Raw genomic sequence first — 21,952 nt, forward strand, 5'->3', positions numbered from 1 at the left:
ACGTGGCTGCTCAAATATTTGGCCATCTGTACATACGATCTCCTCATGACCCACTTCAACATTAGCTGGCGAGAGGCCAGAATGTGCGAATGGAAACGTGAACAGCTCTTCCGAGTGTCCAAGTGTGGGATCATTAATGTCCGATGACGTGTACTCAGCCTTGTGGTAGGAAGGAGGATCAGGTTCTGAAATGTGCGGTGCAGTATCACGGCTACTGACACTTGACCGTGTGGAAGACAGAGTGTTTGTGGTGGTGCCAATCTGACTGGAAGCATTATCCGCTATCCAACTAACAACCTGTTGACACTGGTCTTGGTTCAAGAGCGGTGTACTGCTGCTGTCCCCAAGAATTTGGGACAGGACGTGCAAGCGACTAGATGTGGCCCTTTGTTGTGGCGAAATTAGAGCTTGCCCATGACCTCGGCCTCTGCCTGCACCACCATCACGTCCACTTCCTTGTTCCTTGCCAACGCCCTTGCGCATTTTGCAATGCTGTGCTGACGTGTATTCACTAGACTTGGGCGTTATATCCAAGTTTGTGCAAATCGTGCACCTGTACGCTGCCACCGACAGGCACACACGTGCGGTTTTTAAATGCAAGCACGGACGCACTAAGAAGCTAACAGGTTTTAGGAGCAAAAATTAATGAGAACTCTGACACTATCAGCCACTGCTGACTGACGTGTATTATACACTACACTTGTGCGTTATATAATAGTTTGGTAAAAACGCACACAAGTGCACCTGTACGCTGCCACCGACAGGCACACACGTGCGGTTTTTAAATGCAAGCACGGACGCACTAAGAAGCTAACAGGTTTTAGGAGCAAAAATTAATGAGAACTCTGACACTATCAGCCACTGCTGACTGACGTGTATTATACACTACACTTGTGCGTTATATAATAGTTTGGTAAAAACGCACACAAGTGCACCTGTACGCTGCCACCGACAGGCACACATGTGCGGTTTTTAAATGCAAGCACGGACGCACTAAGAACCTAACAGGTTTTAGGAGCAAAAATTAATGAGAACTCTGACACTATCAGCCACTGCTGACTGACGTGTATTATACACTACACTTGTGCGTTATATAATAGTTTGGTAAAAACGCACACAAGTGCACCTGTACGCTGCCACCGACAGGCACACACGTGCGGTTTTTAAAGGCAAGCACGGACGCACTAAGAACCTAACAGGTTTTTAGGAGCGACAATTAATGAGAAGTCTGACACTATCTGGACTGTTTTAGACTGTGTACACCAGCCCCAGATATGATGAAGGCTGGTATACGGTCACCACTAGGAATGGCTATATACCCTGCCTGCCTGCCTGCCTGCCTGTATACTGCTACAATAGTCTTGACAAGGACTCTTCTGGTCACTAGCCTGTATTCCGACCTGGCTATACCCTGCCTGTATACAGCAACAATAGTCCTGAGAAGGACTCTGCTACTGTACTCCGACCTGGCTATACCCTGCCTGCCTGTATACAACTAGAATAGTCCTGAGAAGGACTTTTGGTCACACTGTTTGCAGCCCTGCTACGGAAATAGCTATAAAGGGCCGCAAACCTTTCCCTGAAGCAGCGACACTCTCCCTGCACTGACTGTCTGGATGGCTGTGTGCAGAGCACAGCGCGCCGGCCGGTATAAAGGCTCGGTCACGCTGTGCGGGCCGGCCAATCACTGCAATTCCACAACTAACAGGGCTGTGGCATTGCAGTGGTCTGCCAGCCAATCCCTGCATGAGGGCTGGCTCTCAAAAGAGCGCCAACATGCAGAAATGAAGACCACGAGTACAGCACGAGTATCGCGAGATTACTCGGTCCCCGCCGAGTAGCCCGAGTACAGTGATACTCGTGCGAGTACCGAGTAGTAACAAGCATACTCGCTCATCACTAATTATCAATATTAGCAGAAATAAACATTTGAAATAGACAAAGCTATTTGTATTGACTCTATATAATATATGTGTTTCCCTTTTTGTATTGAATTACTGAAATAAATTAACTTTTTGATGATATTCTAATTTGAGATACACCTGTATGTTGCATAAGTTTATGGACTTTTTTCATCAAAGCTTGTACTCCAGTATTCTGGTGTAAAATGCTTTCAAAAGTCTCATATTTGGCACGACTGGCGGCTACTATACGATTAAGTGACTCATCATTTTCATGCCATTTTCACACAGCTCCGACAAAGTGTATGAATTACTGAAATAAATTAACTTTTTGAGGATATTCTAATTTATTGAGATGCACTTGTATGTCCCCCATTCTTGGCCCATTCTGGTATAAATGGTATATATCCTGATATATATTCCCACATCCTAGTACATATGTCCCCCATCTTGGTATATATATCATCCATCCTGGGCCAATCCTGGTATATACTGTATGGCCCTCATCCTGTTATATATGTACCGCCCCTGCAGCAGTGAGACTGCTCGGATCCGGGATTTCTGTGGCTCGAGGGTTTCCGGACTCGAGGGCTTGCGGCCACTCGAAAATGAAAGGGGGTTATTTACAGAGGATTAGTGTTCGTGATGCCACCTGTGGTTCGCAGTAAGGGGAGTACCGCCGCTGCTGATGGGAGTACCCGGGGGAGATGGAGTGGAGCAGCCAGATGACATTCCCTTCACAGATAGGGGTGGCCCCGGGACTCTGGATGGTGGAGGTGTAGGGAAGCGTGGTGCAGGCCAGGTGGGTAGACTCAGGGGAGAGCAGCGTACTCACTCAGACCGTGTGGATGTTGGTGCGACCATTAAGCAGACTCTGACACAGAGGTAAACCAAGTCTCTGGGTGCCACTGCCACTCTGGGGAGCTCGTCCGGGAATCCATCCCCGTTGGTATTGCTGGCATTCTGGAGCCTGCCTCCATGCACTAGTGTTTAGATGTTTCTGAGTGACCCCTCGGCCTGAAGCCGTCGGGGTCCCGCTCCTTGTGGTTAAATATGGTGCTCTCGATGGCTGACACTTGGGATATCACTGGGCCGCATAAACAGGAAAGCCCTATCCCCCTAGTTGTGTTGGTGCCTTCGATCTCTGATCTCTTGGGGAAAGTTCATAAAGAGACTATCCTCCACAGGTTCATTATCAGTTTGTGTGAAGCTACTCCCTGATCTAGGGTCCAGTACCCTGCCGTGCTCGGTACCAGTCTGGTTACTAGATTTTCTGGTGCCGACCATTCTCCAAAACTAAGTCTGGGCACCCTTCTCCAATACCCTGTGACTGGGTCTCCGACTCCTCCAGTCCCACCACCGTCTGTGACCTAGCCAACGTCTCCCAGGGAGCTACAACTCCCTCAGATCCTCACTCTTTGAGGGCTACTTCTGAACTGACTATGTCCCTCCCACCAGTCTACCTGACCCCTAGCCGGGTGGCCCTTTTCCAGCTAGACCACCCACTGGTGTGCCTGGCAGGGTGTGGTGTGAGGTGTGGCTAGGATTTGAATGCTAATGGAAGCAATACCAATAGTTAGGATCCCAGAACCATGGAGGGTGAGTTCTGCACCATAAGAGAAAAGAGTGCAGTTCCCTGTGACACCCTGATAAGATCAGGGGCGTCACATATATTTCCAACCATCCTGTGTCAGTCGTGATATATATGTCCCCCATTTTGGTACATAGCCCCCCAAAAATAATTGCATACCAACCAAATATACTCCGCTGAAGTGCATTTAGTGCCTTCACCTCCTACCTAGCAGGATAAATATACAAAAAATAGAAAAAAGGCACAAAGTGAAAAGAAAATATAAGAATGTCCAAAATGTATTTAAGTCATGATAAAAAAAACACACAGAGTGGCAGAAGAAAACAGCTACAAAAGATATTACGCGTTTTGAGCTCCGCTTGTGCTCGTCATAGATAAAAGGAAAATGTGAGACAGTTCTTAAATACACATAAGGAAACCAACACATACATATGGAATCAATGAAAACAATCAAATATGCAAATTATGAAAATGCTAAATTCACAAACATAGGTTAACAGAAAAAAAAACAGAAAAGAACATTGCAAAGACAATATTAAGTATATCATCAAACCAATATATAAACATGGTGCCATTTCTTCTGTTCAGTCCATAAGACTGCTGCGGGTTGTTTCTTGTGATCCAAAAAGCCTTCCTCAGCTACAATTGTTTTTTCAATTGCCACCCTGTTTAGGAAGATGAACTTTCTCTATACCAACGAACGTCAGGTCAGCAGTCCTCCCATTTTGAGCCTCAAAAAAATCTTTAGTAACACCTGAATGCTTACATGACTATATTATTAGTGATGTGATAAAATTGTTCTGAAAACCCTGTTTATATATTTATTTGATGATAGGGTTAATATTGTCCTTGCATTGGTGATCTCAGTTTATTTTTATGTCTACCTGTGTTTGTGAATTTAGCGTTTACATAACATGCATATTTAATTGTTTTCATTGATTCCATGCGTATGTGTTGGTTGCCTCATGTGTATTTAAAAAATGTCTCACGTTTTCTTTTTATCTATGACTATGAGCGCAAGAGGTGCTCGAAACGTGTTATATCTGATGCATCTCTTTTTTCTACCACTCTTTGTGGTTTTTTATCATGTCAAATACATTTTGGCCATTTTTATATTTTCTTTGCATTTTGTGCCTTTTTTCTCTTTTATTTTGGTATATACATGGGGCTGCTGATAAGTCTTTGGCTTTGCAATCTTTTTTTGTTTCTATGGTAACGAATGTTACATCACATGAAAGACATGTGTGGAATATGTTTTCAAAATTTTGTGTTTGTTGCTTATGGCTACAGTGTTCTATGCACACAGTAAATCAAATGGAGGAGACTAATGCGATATTCACAGCAACTGAGAGCAGAGGAGTGATAAAGTTCTTGTTACTGCAAGGAAAGTCCACAAAGGATATTCATGGGGATATGTCGCACACATTGAGGGATCAATGTCCTTCATATTCCACAGTTAAGAACTGTGTTGCCATATTTAAAGCGGGCCACTTCAGCACCAATGATGACGAACGTCCGGGACAACTGATAGTGGTGCTTGTTCCAAAGATTGTCGATGCTGTGCACAACCTCATTCTGGAGAATCAACGAATTTCAGCTAAAACAATAGCAGACATCATGGGGATTTCCCGTGAATGTGTTTGTGTCATTATCCCTGAACATTTGGACATGAGGAAGCTATCTACAAAGTGGGTCCCCAAATGTTTGATAACAGATCAGAGAAGCATGCGAGTGAAAACTTCCCGGTCCATTTGTCAGCGTTTCCAGACTGATAAGAACTTCCTGGATCGGCTGGTCACTATTGATGAGGTCTGGATTTATTTGTATGACTCTGAGAACAAGGATCAGTCAAAAGAGTGGAGGCACAATAGTTCTCCTCATCCAAAGAAGTTCAGGGTGCAAAAATCAGCCACTAAGATGATGGTGTCTTTGTTCTGGGATAAGGAGGGCTTGCTGCTAGTGGACTACCTTCAAAAGGGTTCCACCATCATTGCAAGGTGTTACATTAAACTTTTGGACCAATTGAAGATAGCTCTGAAGGCCAAAAGGCGCAGCAAGCCGTCCAAAGGAATCTGGTTCCTGCAAGACAACGCCTCCATTCACAGTTCCCAAGTGAACACGCCAAAACTGGCAGCGCTGGGCTTCCAGCTGGTTGACCACTCACCTTAATCACCAGATCATGCTCCCTCTAACTATCATCTGTATTCAAACCTGAAGAAACACCTCAAGGGTACCAAATTTCACACCATTTCTGGTGCCATGGCTGCTACGGAAGCCTGGTTTGTGGCATAACTAAAATCCTTCTTTTGCTAGGCTTACAGAACTTGGAATATCGATGTAAGAAGTGTGTTGACATCAGTGGAGAGTATGTGGATTTAATGTAAAGTTTCACCATTCTATCTCAATCTTTTCTGGGTAAAGCCAAAGACTTATCAGCAGCCCCTCATACTGTCCTACATCCTGGCACCATTTTGGTATGTACTGTATGTCCCCCAACCTGGTATATACTGTATGTCCACCATCTTGGGCCCATCCAGGTATATATGTCCCCCATCCTGGTATATTGTCCTGCATCCTGGTTTATGTGTTCCCCATCCTGGTATGTATGTCCAATGCCCTGGTATATAATGTATGTCTCCCATATTGGGCCCCTTCCAGGTATATATATTCCCAAACCTGGCCCAGCCTGGTATATATGTCCACCATCCTGAAATATACACAAAAGTGACTACACCCCTTACATTTATGTAAATATGTTATTATATCTTTTCATGAAACAACACTGGAAATATGACACTTTTATACAATGTAAAGTTGTCAGTGCATAACAGGGAAAATATGGTGTGCTCTCTAAATAACTCAACAAAGGGTCCATAAAAGCTAAACCGCTGACAACAAAAGTGAAAAACCCTCTAAGTGAATATGGCCAAATTGTGCCCAATTAGCCTTTTTCCCTCCAAAGTGTTATGCGACTTATTAGTATTGCAAGGTCACAGGTGAGAATAGGGAACAGGAGTGTTAAATTTAGCGTTATTGCTCACACTTTCCCACAATGGTCACTGGAAGTTCAACACGGCATGACGAACATCCAGCTGAATCTTTGTGACTTGGCCTCTCTTTCCATGAACCATTTTTTTTAAAAAGCCTCCTCATTTCAGGTGCACAAAAGTAATTGGACAAATGTACTTTACCATAAATAAAATGTTCATTTTTAATTCTTCATAGAGAATTCTTCACAGGTAATGATGGCCTGAACTGTGGAAGCCATTGACGTAACCAAATGCTGGGTTTCCTCCTTTATTATGCTCTGCCGGGCCTTTACTGCAACTGATTTCAGTTGTTGCTTGTTTGTGGGTCTTTTTGCCTTATCTTTTGTGTTAAATATGTGAAATGCAGCTAAATGGGGTTGAGATCTGATGATTGTCTCGGCCATTGAAGAAAATTCCACTTCTTTGTTTTAAAAAAAACTCCTGTCTTCGTTTTGCAGTATATTTTGGGTCATTGTCCATCTGTACTGTACTGTGAATCGCCATCCAATCAACATTACACTTCAAAATTCATCCAGGTGCTTCTGTCTTCAATCACATCATCAATAAACATTAGTGACCCGGTGCTATTGGAAGCCATGCATCGCACTGTCTCCACCATATTTTGCAGAGCATTTGATGTGCTTTGGATCATGAGCCGTTCCAAGCCTTCTACTTACGTTCTGCTTCCCATCATTCTGGTACAGGTTGTTCTTAGTTTCATATGTTCATACAATGCTTTTCCAGAACTGGGCAGGTTTCTTTAGATGTTTTTTGACAAAGTCTAATCTGGCCTTTTCATTTTTAAGGCTGATTAATGGTTTGCACCTTGTGGTGAACCCTTTGTATTTGCTCTCATGTCGTCTTCTCTTTATGGTTGTTGCGCTACCCACAGGGGAGCATGGTAGTGAACCCACAGGACTACAGAGGATTGTGGCAGCTGAGCCCAGAGATGGACTCGGACAAAGCTTGCAGGAAGGAAGGGACTTTAATGATTAGAGCGCGACCAGTGCCAAACAACCCAGGGTTCTATGGTAGAATCCAAAGTGTAGGTGTAGTCTGTACAGGAATAGTCAGAATACCTGTAGATATGGCCGAGTGACAATAGGTAGCAGGTACGACCTAAGCACCAGTGAAGTCCAGTCCAAGCAGAGGTAGATAGTAGAATCGAGGCAGGCCTTAATCCAATAGTAGGAAGGATGATGACATAGGCAGATCTTTTAGAACCTCTTCTGGTGGTGCTTGATCCGATCCAGCGGGCTGAAGTGGAGAGGTCACGGCCAGACAGATATGGAGTTTGTGGAGCGCAAGAACCCAGGTATAGGCTGGATATGGAGACAGACACAGCCAGCTCTGAGTGGAGGCAAAGTAAAGAGATTAAGAACAGGAGCGAGGTTAAACAACAAGGCAGGGGTCAGGGACCTGATGGAAGCAATGTCACACTAAGGGACAGGAAGGCATTGCTCAGGCACCTCCCAGAATGGGAGGCCACCTTATATATCCATTCCCTCCTTGCATTAGGCTTAGAATCACTTCCAGGTTAAGAAGTACTGGCCCTTTAAATCACAACAGGATTCGGTAGGCATCACCTAAGGAAGGTCTTGGAAGATCTGTTCAGTGCAAGCATGTTTCTGGATGAGCAGGCCACAGGCAGAGAGCTTGGAGGAGGATCCTGGGCTGTGATACAAGTGATCCCTGTATGGAAGGAGGAACAGTGAGATGGACAGACCATACGGACCCCCCTGCTCAGTAGGAGTCTGTCCCGCGGGTCGAGGCATGGCAATGGTAGAGTTAGATACTGAAACACCTACTTTCTCGAGAGTGTTTTTCACTTGGCTGGATGTTGTGAAGGGGTTTCCCTTCACTAACGAAATGATTCTGTGACCATCCACCACTATTATCTTCCTTGGACATCCAAGCCTCTTTGAGTTCCCAAACTCTTCAGTGTGCTCATTTTTTTTTCAGAATTGGACACCCATAACATTTCTACTATCTCTCTGATCAATTGATTCTTTTTTTCAGCCCAATGATGTTCTGTTTCTCGTCCATTGAAAACTCTTTTGACTGCATTTTGTGGGTTTACAACAACAGCTTCAAAATGCAAATACAACATCTGGAATCAGCTCCAGACCTTTTACTTGCTTAATTGATGATGGATTTATGAGGGAATAGGCCACATAGTCCATTAAAGATATTTTGAGATATTTGTCCAATTACTTTTGATCCTTTTAAAAAGAGGCAGCTACATGTTAAACAGCTGTAATTCCTAAACCATTATTCCAATTAGGATGTGAACACCCTCAAATTAAAGCTGAGAATATGCACTTAAATTATTTATTGATTACGTAACTGTATATTGAAAATGCTTGGGTAAACAGGTAAAATGCCACTATTTGTGTCACTGTCCAAATATTTCTGGACATAACTGTATGCTTCTGGTAAAATATAATATGTTGTAAAAAATAAAATTGTGGATAAACTACTTTTGTAATTATTTTTATTATATAGTTCTCTTATCTATCTAATCCTTAAAGATGTTTTTTTTTCCTGTCATGTATCAGTTCAGAAAATTATCATGACGTTCTGTTCTAGGAGGCCGATGAACACTGCGGAGAGTGAGTGCAGCCCCAGTCTCCTGTGATGTCACGTGTGCGAGTTCTCTCAAATGAAACATCACAGGAAGCACAGAAAAAAACATCCTAGGGATTAGATACCTAGGTATAATAAAGATATTTACAAAGGTGGTTAGGGGGTAAGGATACATAGCTAGAAAATACATTTTAGGTGATGGACCACCTCTTTCATGTTTTTGAACAGATATTAATTGTATGTAATGAAATACATGAATTTGTGTAACCTAAAGCATGAAACATTGTGTATACCAGTTAATATATTAATAATTAACAGCTTTTGTGTCGTAAGTATGGAAGCTGAAATGAATAGAAATGAATACAAGTTATCAAGCCATTGTTTTTAATGACGTAGTCATCATTTATATCTAGTAATGCATTTGATTTTCCTAGAATGAGTAATTTAGTAGTGTTTGTAATAGAAAAAAGGCAAATAGACTGCAAAATAAATGTTTGACTTTATACTGCATTGTAATAATGTTTTGAGCCACAGATTTTTGTTATGGAATGAGATTTTATTTATTTTCTTATCTATTAGCAATGTATAAATAAAAAAAATAAAAAAGTCAATGAAAATAAGGCAACGGAACAAATAGTTTTGATATAATTTTTAATATCTATAGCTTTTAAACATTTAAATGTTTCTCTAAAGTCTGCAGCAAAAAAAAAAAAAAATCTTTGTTTTATCATTCTGCCTATCCTTCAGCCACGGGTGGGATTCAGTCACTTCTCTCTGGTTCGAAGGAACAGGTTGTTAAAATTACCGCCAGTTCCCCGAACCGGCAAGAAAAAGTGCTTCGATCTGGTTCTAAAAACCAGGGGTGCGTCGGTTGCAACTAATAATAATAATAATAATAATAATAATAGTAATAATAATCTTTATTTCTGTAGCGCCAACATATTCTGCAGCACTTTGCAATTCAGAGGTTCATATACTGTACAAACAGTCATAAGTAACAGTTATAGAAGATATAGCAATGAAAGCAAAAGTAATGACAACCCTGCTCATAAAAGCTTACAATCTGCAATGAGATGGGGCTGACACAAGGTACAGCTGCTTATTTACAACGACGATCCAGCCATGTAGAAGAAATGGGGGATAGATAAAAGCTGCATGACCCAGTCACCAGTCTTTGCAAATCTTTTGGGTGCTGTGGAGTTTGATGGAGAATTATGTTTTGAGAAATAGTGAAGGGGCTATATATAAACGGACTTGGATTAGGGAAGATGATAGGCTGCCCTAACAAGATGTGTTTTTAAGGAGTGTCTGAAGCTGTGTAAGCTGTGGCTCATCCTAATTTCTTGGGGTAGAGCATTCCAGAGGATTGGTGCAGCTTGTGAGACGTCTTGGAGCTGGAAGATGGAGGTTTGGATTATTGCAGATGTTTGTCGAAATTTGTTTGTGGAGCAGACAGAATGGGTAGGGTGATAGACAGAGATGAGGGTGCAGATGTATGGGGGGTGCCATGCTATGAAGAGCTTTGTGGGTGAGAACAAGCAACTTACATTAGATCATATGATGTATGGCAGCCAGTATATTGACTGGCACAGAGTGCAAGCGTTAGAGTAATGATTAGTCACATAGTTATCTCGGGCTGCTATATTAAGGATGGACTGGAGAGGAGAAAGTCTAGTAGAGGGTGTGGCAATTAATAGAGAATTACAGTAATCAAGACCGGAGTGGATTAAGGCCAAAGTGAGGGTTTGTGTTGTTTCCATGGTGAGAAAGGGGTGGCTTCTAGGGATGACTTAACCGTGAGGGACCACAACAGTGAGAGGAACAGAAGAAGTGGAGCCAGCAAATGATGCACTGAAAGAGTGATCAGAAAGATAGAAGGAGAACTAGGAGAAAGAGGTGTCCTTGAGTGGAGCATAGCAAGTGGGAGATGGTTGTCAACAGTGTCGAAAGCTGCAGAGAGGTTAAGAAGTAAAGCAGAGAGTAGTCACCATTACATTTTGCTGTCAAAATGTCATTGGTCACTTTGATGAGGGCAAATTCTGCAGAATGTAGGGGGCGTAAGCCAGATTGTAATGGATCTAGAAGAGAGTGAGCGAAGAGGTAATGGGTGAGGCGGGTGCTCCAAGTGTTTAGAGATGAAGGGCAGATTGGAGACTGGTCAGTAGTTATTGGTGCAGGATGGGTCAAGAAAATTTGTTTTTTTTTAATGATAGAGTGTTTGAAGCAGGAAGTTACCTGAAGGGAGAGAGAGATTGAAGATTTTATTTAGGTGAGTAGTGACGACCAGAGAGAGACTGGAGTAGGTGCCAGGGAATGAAGTCAACAGTGCAAGTGGAAGCTCATGCTTTTCCACCTGTGTGTCCCCCTTGTGTCTTCTATAGTTCTTTAGTGGAGTTGACGAAGAGCTCATCCCATCCGTTCCCTATTTATCGCCCAGCACTAGGGATACCTAGGGTCAGGTATCTGGCTTATCACATAGGTGCGGAACCCATCTAGGTTGGTGAGGGACCACCAGTTTGATCAGGGGGTCACCATCTTCCTTTACCATAAACACAGGGTTTTCCTTCCCTTTCGCTGTGCTCTATGTACTTCCCCAGAGCTAGCATGACAAAGGTGTCGAAGGGTTTTTTGGATTATTGGAAAGTGAGGAGATCATGGTAGTGAAGTAGGTTTGTTTGGTGAAGTTAGAGGCAGAGTTATAGGTTCTTAACATAAATTTATAGTGGATAAAATTTTCTGGTGTTTTGAGTTTTCCTCCATAAGCGTGCGGCACTCCTAGAGAATTACTGGAGAAATTGAGTTTGTGATGTAAGCCAGGACTGTTTTACTGTCTGATTGAAGGTTCTGCGGGTGAGTGGTGCTACTTGATACAAGGTGCTTCTGAGAATGTTATTGTAGTGATCCAGGTTTTAGAGAGTGCCAGCACATTAAGAGACTTATTGAGAAAGAAGTTGTGGATGTAAGGAAGCTTAGACCGTGTACTCCAGAGTGCACAATTAATAAAGAGAAATGAAAGTTCAGTTGTAATGCAGTGCAGTACGGAAAGCCACTAGCTTTCTGCATTAAAATAGTTAAAAAGATGGCCGGACTATTAGAGGTCGGCAGCTGATGGCATGCACGTCGCCGGCGCATGACAGTAATGTTATATGCTGATGTGCTAGCTGACATCAGCTGCTTGGCTGCCAGCCTCTTCCGATGGAGCAAGAAGATATATAGGGATGCCACGGGCAAGCAAAAAGTTAAGATTTTTTTCTGTGTGTGTGTGTGTGTGTGTGTGTGTAACAGTGTTGACCGAGATGGTGACATGGCTGACCTAGGTGCCCAAGACAAGGGATATAAGGGCCAGGATGGGGGACATATGGTCATGATGGGAGGCATAACAGAGTAGAATGACGGACATACGGGCCCAGGATGTGGGTCATATTGTATGTTCAACACACCCTGGCCCCAATATCCCCCCCATCCTTGGCTTACATGTCCCCACATTATGGGCTTATATACCTCCCAGCCTGGGCCTGTATGTATCCCCATCCTGACCCCATATGTCCCCCCTTTTCCTGGGCCCTCATATTACCTATCCTAAGCCCTCATGTCAGCCCATCCTAGGCCCTTATATCACCCATCCTTTACTCATATAGCACATACGGGCCTAGGATGGGGGACATATGGACCCATGATAAGGTACATTGCTACAGGAGGGGGTCAAGATAGAGCAAATTATTACAGGATGGGTGACATTATTGCAGGAAGGGGCCAGTATGAGAGACATAATTACTAGATAGATTGGTTTATGGTGTAAAGTGAAGGACATAATTACCGTAGGGTCCAATTAAGGAGCATTATTACTGTTGTAATATATTGTATTTTATTTTTTGAGGTTATTGTTTTCTATAGGGGAAAAAAAGAGAGATCCTGTCATTTTACTTTTGAGGATATTATTTTCTATGGGGGGGGAGGGAGATCCTGTTACTATGCTGGGCAGCACTATTCCGCTTTACTTCTTTATCTGGTGCAGTGTAGTGTGAAGTTTGGGAAAAAGTGGGGAATGTGTTCTAGAAATGATCGGCTACAAAGACTGTGTGTTATTTTCAGTAGCTAAGAGTTCTGGCAGGAAAAAGTGATAGCAGTCTGCAGCAGATGAAGAAGAAAAGTGAACATGAACGACTTCAACAAGAGATTTCACTGGTAAGTTAGTGTATTGTAAGTCGTGTACAGGGTGGGCTCCCCAGTATACAGCAAAACCACGCACCAGGAAAAGGACTCTAGGCAGTTGGATTGATAATTGATTGTTTTACTTTACCAAAATAAAAAAACATGCATAAAACAGAAAGAATAGAACAATATATTTACAAGGCCAAAAGCCTACACCCCTGTGCTGCGCCACCCGTAATGGCGATTTATGCCGCCTTCTCACCAACCTTTGCCTAACCAAGGAACTGTCTAAACAGTCACCTAATACCTGGTAATCCCTCTGGGTAGCAGGAGTAATTGTGTGTATGTGTGCGAACACGCCCTACCAGTGGTGCAGCACAAGAGCTTACAACTTATCTACCTAAACATAAACAAAACCCATTAACCCCCCTGAATACCCTTAATTGCTGAAGCCTCACAGATAAGGCAGATGGTAAAAGTGGGAAGGCAAACCACACAGCTCAGCAATACAATCCTGGAAATCTTTCTGAAGCAACAGTCAATGCAAACATGTGGCGCTGTCTCTTTAAGGTTTTAAATGTAACTGACAAACTGACACAGCAGAGCCAGCAAGTCTTACTGTGTATATGTACCGCCCCGGGGCTCAGCCGGCTGCCGAGCCGCTCGGATCCGTGCTCGTCGGTGGGTGGCTCGAGCTCCTCATGGACCCGGGGGTCATGTCGCTCTGAAAGGGAGTTGCTGGTGCTACGTGAGGGGTGGTGTTCAGTGGAGAGGTCCACTGCCGGGGCCGCGGTTGTTTGGGGATTAAGTTCATGATGCCACCCGCGGGTTGTGGTGAATGGATGGACACCACCGCTGCCGTAGACTAGGCTCCCGAGGACGGTGTTGCGCAGCTTGGTGTTGACCCCTCCGTGGGTAGGGGGAATGATGGTCCTGGGGGCACGAGGGAGGTGCTGAGGTGGTGGAATGGATGATGCATGCTGGCGTGTCGGTGCAGTGCGGCGCGTGGCCCGAAGGCACTGTTGTACTCACTATTACAAACACGCTGGAGTCTCTGATAAACCAAACAAGATGGTGGACGGTCCCCGCAGCCAGCTGCGCTTTTCCCCTTTTCAGGTTGATGGTGTCCGCCTTTCTCCTGCACCTCACTTTTGTAGAAAATGATGACTCCTATGCCTGAGCAATGGTAGTCCGCTCCCCAGCCTGATGTATGCCAGTAGAGCCCATGTGCCCGCAGATGCTGGCCCGTGGGGTCTCGATGCGTGGGCGGTGGCTTTCTACCCTTATCGTTGGGCTGTTGTCTTCAGTCGGGTGTTCGGTGGGAAAGGGCCTAATGTCTAGTCCTCAATCAGTTGATTCGACTTGGTCCAGTTGTTTCTGGGCCTTGTACTGGGTCTGAGTACCCCTCCTGGTGCTCCGGTTTCCAATTGGTTCCCGGTTCGGTACCGGCGGGCCACTACCCGGTCCCGGTCCCTTACGGTTCCACCGGCTGTAATCCCAGCTCCTGCAGGTGGCCACCACCATCTGCCTCCTTGCCACGGTACCAGGGCTACGACCCTGACACCGGTCAGTGTTAACGCTGCAAGCCGGACACCTCAGGCCTGCTGCACTTGAACTTGACTCTCCACTTCACAGTCCAAAACTCAACTACTGTGTGTCCTGTCTCAGGCTCTCCGGACTCCTAGGTGGGCGTGGCCAACCACCTGGCCCCGCCCCCCTGGTATGCCCATTGACCCCTGAGAGAGGTGACAAGGGTTTTGTAGGTTGGCTGCTGTTACCTTATTAAGGGGGGAAAAGAAGGTGTTTGTGTAAGGGCCTACCTGTGACCACCTGGCTAGTCCAGGGCATCACATATATAGTAGGCCTAAGCAGAACAGATATGTGTTTTGGTACCAAAACAAAGATTTGCATGCACGCAGTCCTGGGCGCAGCCTACCGTACCCAGGTACTGTGGTGTCCAGTTGCCAAAAACAGAGACTTGAAGATCCTCTCACGGTGACCAGTATAGCCAGCAACTGAAGAATGGCAGTCTCCGGCATAGGATGCTACTCACACGTGTCACGGTCCTCCTCACTAAACTCTAACACGAGTCTTCTCACAATTCACTTGAGTGTTTCTGCAGCAGCTCCTTTCCGTTATGTACACCTCTCGCTTTTGCTTCAGCTCATACACAGCACTTCCTAAGGTCTCCAAGTCCACAGCCAAAGTCAGTGGAGCTGTTGCTATAGTAACCAAACAGTCAAAGGCAGATTCAAAACAGCAGCCTCTTGTGGCTGGTCAGTAACAATGCATACAATGAATAGTAAATAATCATTTTGCATTCACAGTGAATAAAGGTCATTAATACACTCTTACTCTATCACATGCCACCCCACTTGAGGTTGACTTCCTCGGCAACCCTTCCCATACAAATTCGTCTTGCACATAGCGCTGTAGAGGTACACTAGCATTGGACCTGGTTGTTCTACGCAGAGTCGTAGGATTGGGGACAGCGTCGAGGTACCAAGAACCCCTGGTGCGGCCCTTGGTGGCTTCCTACCAGTAAGAGCATATCCCCACCTACGGTGGTTTAGTGATATCTTGGTAGCCATTCAGGTACGCTCCTCCAGGTCAGAGATTGGTGCCTTGGTCCAGTGGGTCCACACCCTGCTTGCACCCATGAGCGTTACAAATTGACAGTTGAGAACTGATTTGAATAGGTCTTATAATACAAAGAACCTGTCTGGAGCATTTAGCACTATAAAGTAAATACGTGGCCATAATGGCGCCGTGATGCTGAATAAATGGACACAAGCAGTGAAGAAATCCAATCTTTTTTTGCTGAATAATCTTTCCCTCAAGCTTTCATGATGACATCAACTGTGTATCGTTTGTGCAATGGGGTGTGACTTGGGGTAGGGTCTTCTTCTCTGTCTCTCTGCCAGCCTCCTCTATTTCTTCTTTCCACTGAGTATTAGCTGACCTGCTACCTTTTTAAAATTTGCCTGTATGTTTGATAAGTGGTGGCAGCATGTTGTATGCCCGGGTGTGTGGACTGTGTCGAGGTGTGATTTATGCTCACTTTATAGCAATTAACAAAGGTTGAGTGCTGGATTGAGCAAGAGAAAATAAATTAACCTTTGCAGGTACTTCCCACGTCATGTGTTGAGGAGTGTGTACATGACAACTGGGTGGCAGCAGTGGGATAGAGTTTACTTCTATTAGAACATTAGTACATGGTTTAAGCAATTATTTCCTGTTCTAAAGGACTGATATCCTTTCGAGAAGTGCACCAGTTCTACAAGGTTCAACAAGGTTGAACTTAGTGCTTAGGCACACTTGCAAACAGAACAGTTTCCCCTTCCAAGTTTTTCCTTTCTATCTTTTATTTAGCGAGTGGCTGGACACGCATATGGCAGCCTTGTACAAGAAGCAGAGTAAAGAGGCTCTGATCAACCTCTGTGAGCCAAGAGGAATAGAGACCGCAAAAAAACCCAAGAATCTGTTGATTGGTGCATTGATGGAGCTGGATTCAGAGCAGTGAACTGTGGCTCCTAGACAAGAAGAATTGATCATGGGTATAGATGAGCAAACCTGTGAAAGTTCAGGTTTACTAGGTTAGGTCGGACTTTAGTTAACAGTTCAGTTCTGGACCCAGACTTGACCCTGGACCCCAAACCCAATATAAGTCAATGAAGACCTTAAACCCTGTGTTGTAAAATGGCTGTAAAATAGTTGTAGTAAGAGCTAGGAGGGCCAAATTTCCCTGCAAACATATATTCATATGTGAATAGGGAATAAATAACATAAAATACATGGGGTCCTGCCTATTTTTGATAATCAGTGCAGGTAAGCAAACAACTGCAGGCTGTAACCTTCAGCTGTCAGCTTTACCTTGGCTATTTATCAAAAATAGAGGGGATCTAATGGCTTTTTTTTTTTTACATTTTTTTTAAAGCAAATAGCTGGGGACTGGTATTATCAGGCTAGCAGGGTTCATTGTTATTTTGCCTCCCCTAGCCCAAAAATAGTAGCCCGCAGCCACCCCAGAAGTGGCACATCTAATAGATGTACCAATTCTGGTGCTTTGTTTGGCTCTTTCCGAATGCCCTCGTGCGGTGGCAATTGGGGTAATAGTTTTGGGGTTAATGTCAGCTGTGAATTGACAGCTGCCATCAAGCCCAGGGGTTAGTAATGAATAGGTGTCTATCAGAAAACCTATTACTAACCTGGTAAGTATAGAATTAAGAAACACATCCACAAGAAAAAAAAGTTTATTTGAATAAACACTCCCCCGACATTCCAAAATAATCCAGTTGGGCCACACCCACACTCCTTCGTTTTCATTATTGTTCACAGCAGCATACAGGCAAATTTTGCGGGCAATAAAGCTTGTTGAATGGCTGTGTTGCAGCGTTTCAACAAACTATATTACTATACGAACAGTACCTGAACTCCAAATTCGGACACAGACTTTTTTTTAAGTCCGTGTTCGAATTCGAGACCCGGACACCAGGTGTCTGGTACAAACCCCGAACTTTAATCATGGAAATGCTAACAGATTATCTCGACAAGGGCAGCCGGAGCTAGAGATGTGCTTGAGAGATGGCAAGTAAACCATTTTATCATGCGCTTTTAAAAAAGGTGTATGGAATATGCATAACATCAGAAAAGTAACATTGGTTTGTCTGCATCCACATGAATGTCTGCACAAAGGATGCAACAACTAGTTAGGATACGCTCTCACGAGCGTGAAAATCGGACGAGTGCAATGTGAGAAAATCTCGCATTGCACTCGGACCTATGTTAGTCAATGAGGGAGAGCAGTTAGTCAACTTTTCTCGCATCCAGATTCTGGATGCGAGAAAAGTGGCAGCATGCTGCGATTTTCTGCGAGAGCCGTATCCCTCACACCCATTCAAGTGAATGGGTGCGAGAGATACATCCGACTGTACTCGGATGTTATCCCAGTGCAGTGCATTATACGCACAGGCTGACAATGGAGGAGATGGGGGGATTAACCCCTCCCTCTCCTCCGCAGCGCCCGTCCTCAGCTTCACAGCTGTGACCTGATTGCAGGATTGGGTCACAGTCACATAACACTCGGCTCACGCTCGCAGCAGAGCCTGAGCCGGGAGTCATTAGCATTTCGCATCTGATGCTGTCGCATCGGATGCCATACTCTCGTCTGAGTCCAGCCTTAATCTTATTATAGGAAGTCAGAACTATAGGGGGTTTGTGACACCTCCACCTGGTGAGTCTGAGCTTCAAAGGTCATTCTAGCCAAGCTGGATATTCACTAGTTACTATGTGAAAGAGGGTGGTTGGAGACACAGACTATTTAAAATGCAAGGTGCTTGCCCCTAAATCAAGTCACAGACCTGCAATTGTAATATTATAATCTAGGCCGTCCTGGGAACATAATACCAGATCTAGGCACATAAACAGCTGGGTTGCATAAAAGAAAGTTATTCACATGTGGGGGTCAGCCTATGGTGATTCTGATCCATAATTAATTTCTCCTTCCCTCAAGGAAACAGAAGATAACTTTAGACGGGAATGTTTAGGTATTTCTGTTATTGTTTCCCTTTGTATTTTATAACTGTTCTGCATATTTGTGTGCAACTTTTATCTTTAGTAGATAGCTGAATCCGAGAGGAGCAATAAAATAAATAGGAAACAGAAGGCCTAAAACATAACGTTTACTAGATATGTATAAAATGAGCAAAAGCTCACAAGGTGAGTAAAAACAGTAACAAGCACACAACCAATAGTGGTGCTATACACAGGGCATATAACAAAGCCCAAGTCAAACCACCCTTGGTAAAGAGTTATACTAGGTGACAACCTTCAGAGCAGCTAAGGAGCCTCCTATGATTTACCCAAAGGATAATTAGACAAAAAATAAGGACACATACCTCCTTCTTGCCCAAAAATGAGGGTCACAGAGGAGAACAATTATGTCCCAAAACTGCTTCTTATCATGAATCAAGAGATCGTAGATATCATTAAATCCCCTTATAGGGAACGATCTTACCAGATCCTGAAGAGGTGGCAGGGCGACTATACCAAATAATTCAGGTCTCCTAGGGGAGATGTCAATCAACTCTTCAAATCCCACAGGAATGCCACGAAGGAAAAAACTCCATATATATGTCAGAAACACTCACTCCCAACGTGTTTCTTGGGGATCAATCATCAGGGGAGTATGGGTGAAAGGCCTTGGGTACTGCTCAATTATATCATGCCCAAGACACGCACACAGCGTGTGTCATAGTGAACCGATTCAAATGTGCCGCTTTGTGTTTTTACTGCGTTTTGGCTGCGTTTTTACCACGATTTACATGCTTTTTCATTGCTTAAAGTCAGATGCATTTTGAATACAAATACACTACTAAATAAAGTTTAAACATTCAAACACAATAAAAAAAAAGAAAAAAATGATTACAAATATCATGATTAAAATCATACACAAAACAGCTAATTTTATTAAAATGATAACTGTGTTCTAACATTTATGTATCAAATAACGTTAAATTATGGATTTTCATTAATTTAATTGTCGGACTATGTGTGTGTGTAAAGGGACATATCATGCCCTTAATATAAAGTCAAAAACGCATGCGTTTATTTTGTTAAAAAAACATGTGTTCTGCATCAGAAAAGCATGTTAAACGCTGGGATTGTGATTTAGAATGCGTTTTGAAAGTTCTCATTGACTTTAATGTTAGCAAAACGCTGCCAAAATGTCAAAAACAATTGACATGTTGCTTCTTTAAACGCAGAGATTTTGACAAATTTTCAGCATCAAAAACGCTGCGTTTTGAACAGCATTGTGTGTACAAGAAAGCTCTATTTCCCATAGACTTTGCTTGAAAATCAAAATGCATGCATTTTTGCATTAAAACGCTGCAGCTGAAAACGCTGCGGAAATGCATGAAAAAACGCAACGTGCGCACACAGCCTTATGCTCATTTTATAGCTTCTTAAGAGCTCTTAATCAAATGCATAGGCCTAGTGTGTTTATTTTTATTTTTTCCCTTTTGATATTTTAATAGTTAGTAATAAATAATGATTTCACAGTCTTTTTCCATTGCGGTTTCTAGATTCCTTCTGCCTTCTACCTGATAATTTATACCCAGGAGCAAGCCTGTGGTCTCTGTCTGTGTACCACACCCTTATTAGATTGAACAATACCTGGACAGGCTAAGATGATGTGATCTTTTTTCTTTGCCTTTGTTCCATTTGAATAGGTCCCATGAGTAGTTTAGTGTTGACTCATAAAGTATGTGCACCGACTCATCACAGCTCTTTGTAATGTTCAACTACATTAACAATCAATGTATTATTTGTTTTACAGTTTTTAACAACAGATGACAGCTGGAGAAAGCAAAGTTATACATGATACCCCTCAGCACTATACACTTATCCACTGCAACCAATGTGTCAGGGTGAAACGTGTCCTCAGAAGGTACAATGCAGCTACAGTACTGTTTTGATACAATGAACAAGTCATGTGAAAAGCATAACTGGCCAAACAGCATACGGATTCCCATGTATGTGTTTATGGTGAGCACAATTTTGGCCACAATGGTTGGAAATCTTGCTGTGATCATCTCCATAGCTCATTTCAAACAGCTTCACACACCAACAAATTACTTGATCCTTTCCATGGCCACTGTGGACTTTCTATTAAGCTGCCTTGTGATGCCATACAGTATGGTGAGATCGGTGGAGAACTGCTGGTATTTTGGAGAAATCTTCTGTAAAATCCATACTGGAACGGACATAATGCTAAGTACAGCTTCCATATTCCACCTCTCGTTCATCTCCGTGGATAGATATTACGCCGTTTGTGATCCATTGAGATATAAGACAAGAATAAATTGCTTTACTGTGCTCACAATGATCATCGCCAGTTGGGTGCTACCTGCTATTTTTGCCTTTGCTATGATTTTTCTTGAACTTAATATAAAAGGATCTGAGTCATATTTCTATAATCAGGTCAGTTGTATTGGAGGATGCTTTGTATTTTTTAGTGAAACATCAGGGATAGTGGCTTCGATGTTATCTTTCTTTATTCCTGGATTTGTTATGATCTGTATTTATGGCAAAATATATTTCATTGCCAGAAGACAGGCAAGATTAATAAAAGATACAGCCAATCAGATCCATTTCCAAATCGATCTAGATGGAAAACACCAATCCCGATGCAGAGAAAGGAAAGCTGCTAAGACCCTGGGAACAATTATGGGAGTTTTCCTTATTTGCTGGTCTCCCTTCTTTTTCTCCACAGCTACTGGTCCATTCATGAACTATAGAATTCCATCCATTGTCATTGACGCATTTGTATGGATTGGATATTTAAATTCAACTTTCAACCCAATGGTCTATGCTTTCTTTTATTTGTGGTTCCGGAAAGCACTGAAAATGATTTTGTTTGGAAAAGTTTTTAAATTCGATTCTTCTAGAACTATTTTATATTATGAGTAATTCATCAAGCATAGAGATGAACATTAGTAAAAGAGTGAACATTGAAAAATAAAATGGGACTGAATATGTATAATAAATAAGTAATATTGTACTTCCAAATGACCTTCTTTGCACTATGAGAAACTGTATTGAGATATATTTTCTTGAAATGTTAATGATGCATAAAGAGATGACTTTCTTTTATTTTTAAAGCATTCTAAATTCATTTCAATTCACTTGAA

The 21,952-nt window shown here is 43.1% G+C and overlaps 1 protein-coding gene across 1 annotated transcript in view; it reads left to right on the forward strand.

The window, feature by feature from the left end:
- The window catches only part of TAAR1 (trace amine associated receptor 1), a 65,209-nt gene extending 43,370 nt beyond the window's left edge, over window positions 1–21,839 (forward strand). The window contains exon 2 of the mRNA XM_075338263.1: window positions 20,599–21,839. Within this exon, the coding sequence (XP_075194378.1) occupies window positions 20,715–21,731 (1,017 nt within the window). The 5' untranslated portion in view covers window positions 20,599–20,714 and the 3' untranslated portion in view covers window positions 21,732–21,839. The remainder of the gene's footprint in view (window positions 1–20,598) is intronic.
- Window positions 21,840–21,952: the final 113 nt, after the last annotated feature.

The sequence above is a fragment of the Anomaloglossus baeobatrachus genome, chromosome 3, assembly GCF_048569485.1.
Source record: "Anomaloglossus baeobatrachus isolate aAnoBae1 chromosome 3, aAnoBae1.hap1, whole genome shotgun sequence".
Taxonomy (NCBI): Eukaryota; Metazoa; Chordata; class Amphibia; order Anura; family Aromobatidae; genus Anomaloglossus; species Anomaloglossus baeobatrachus.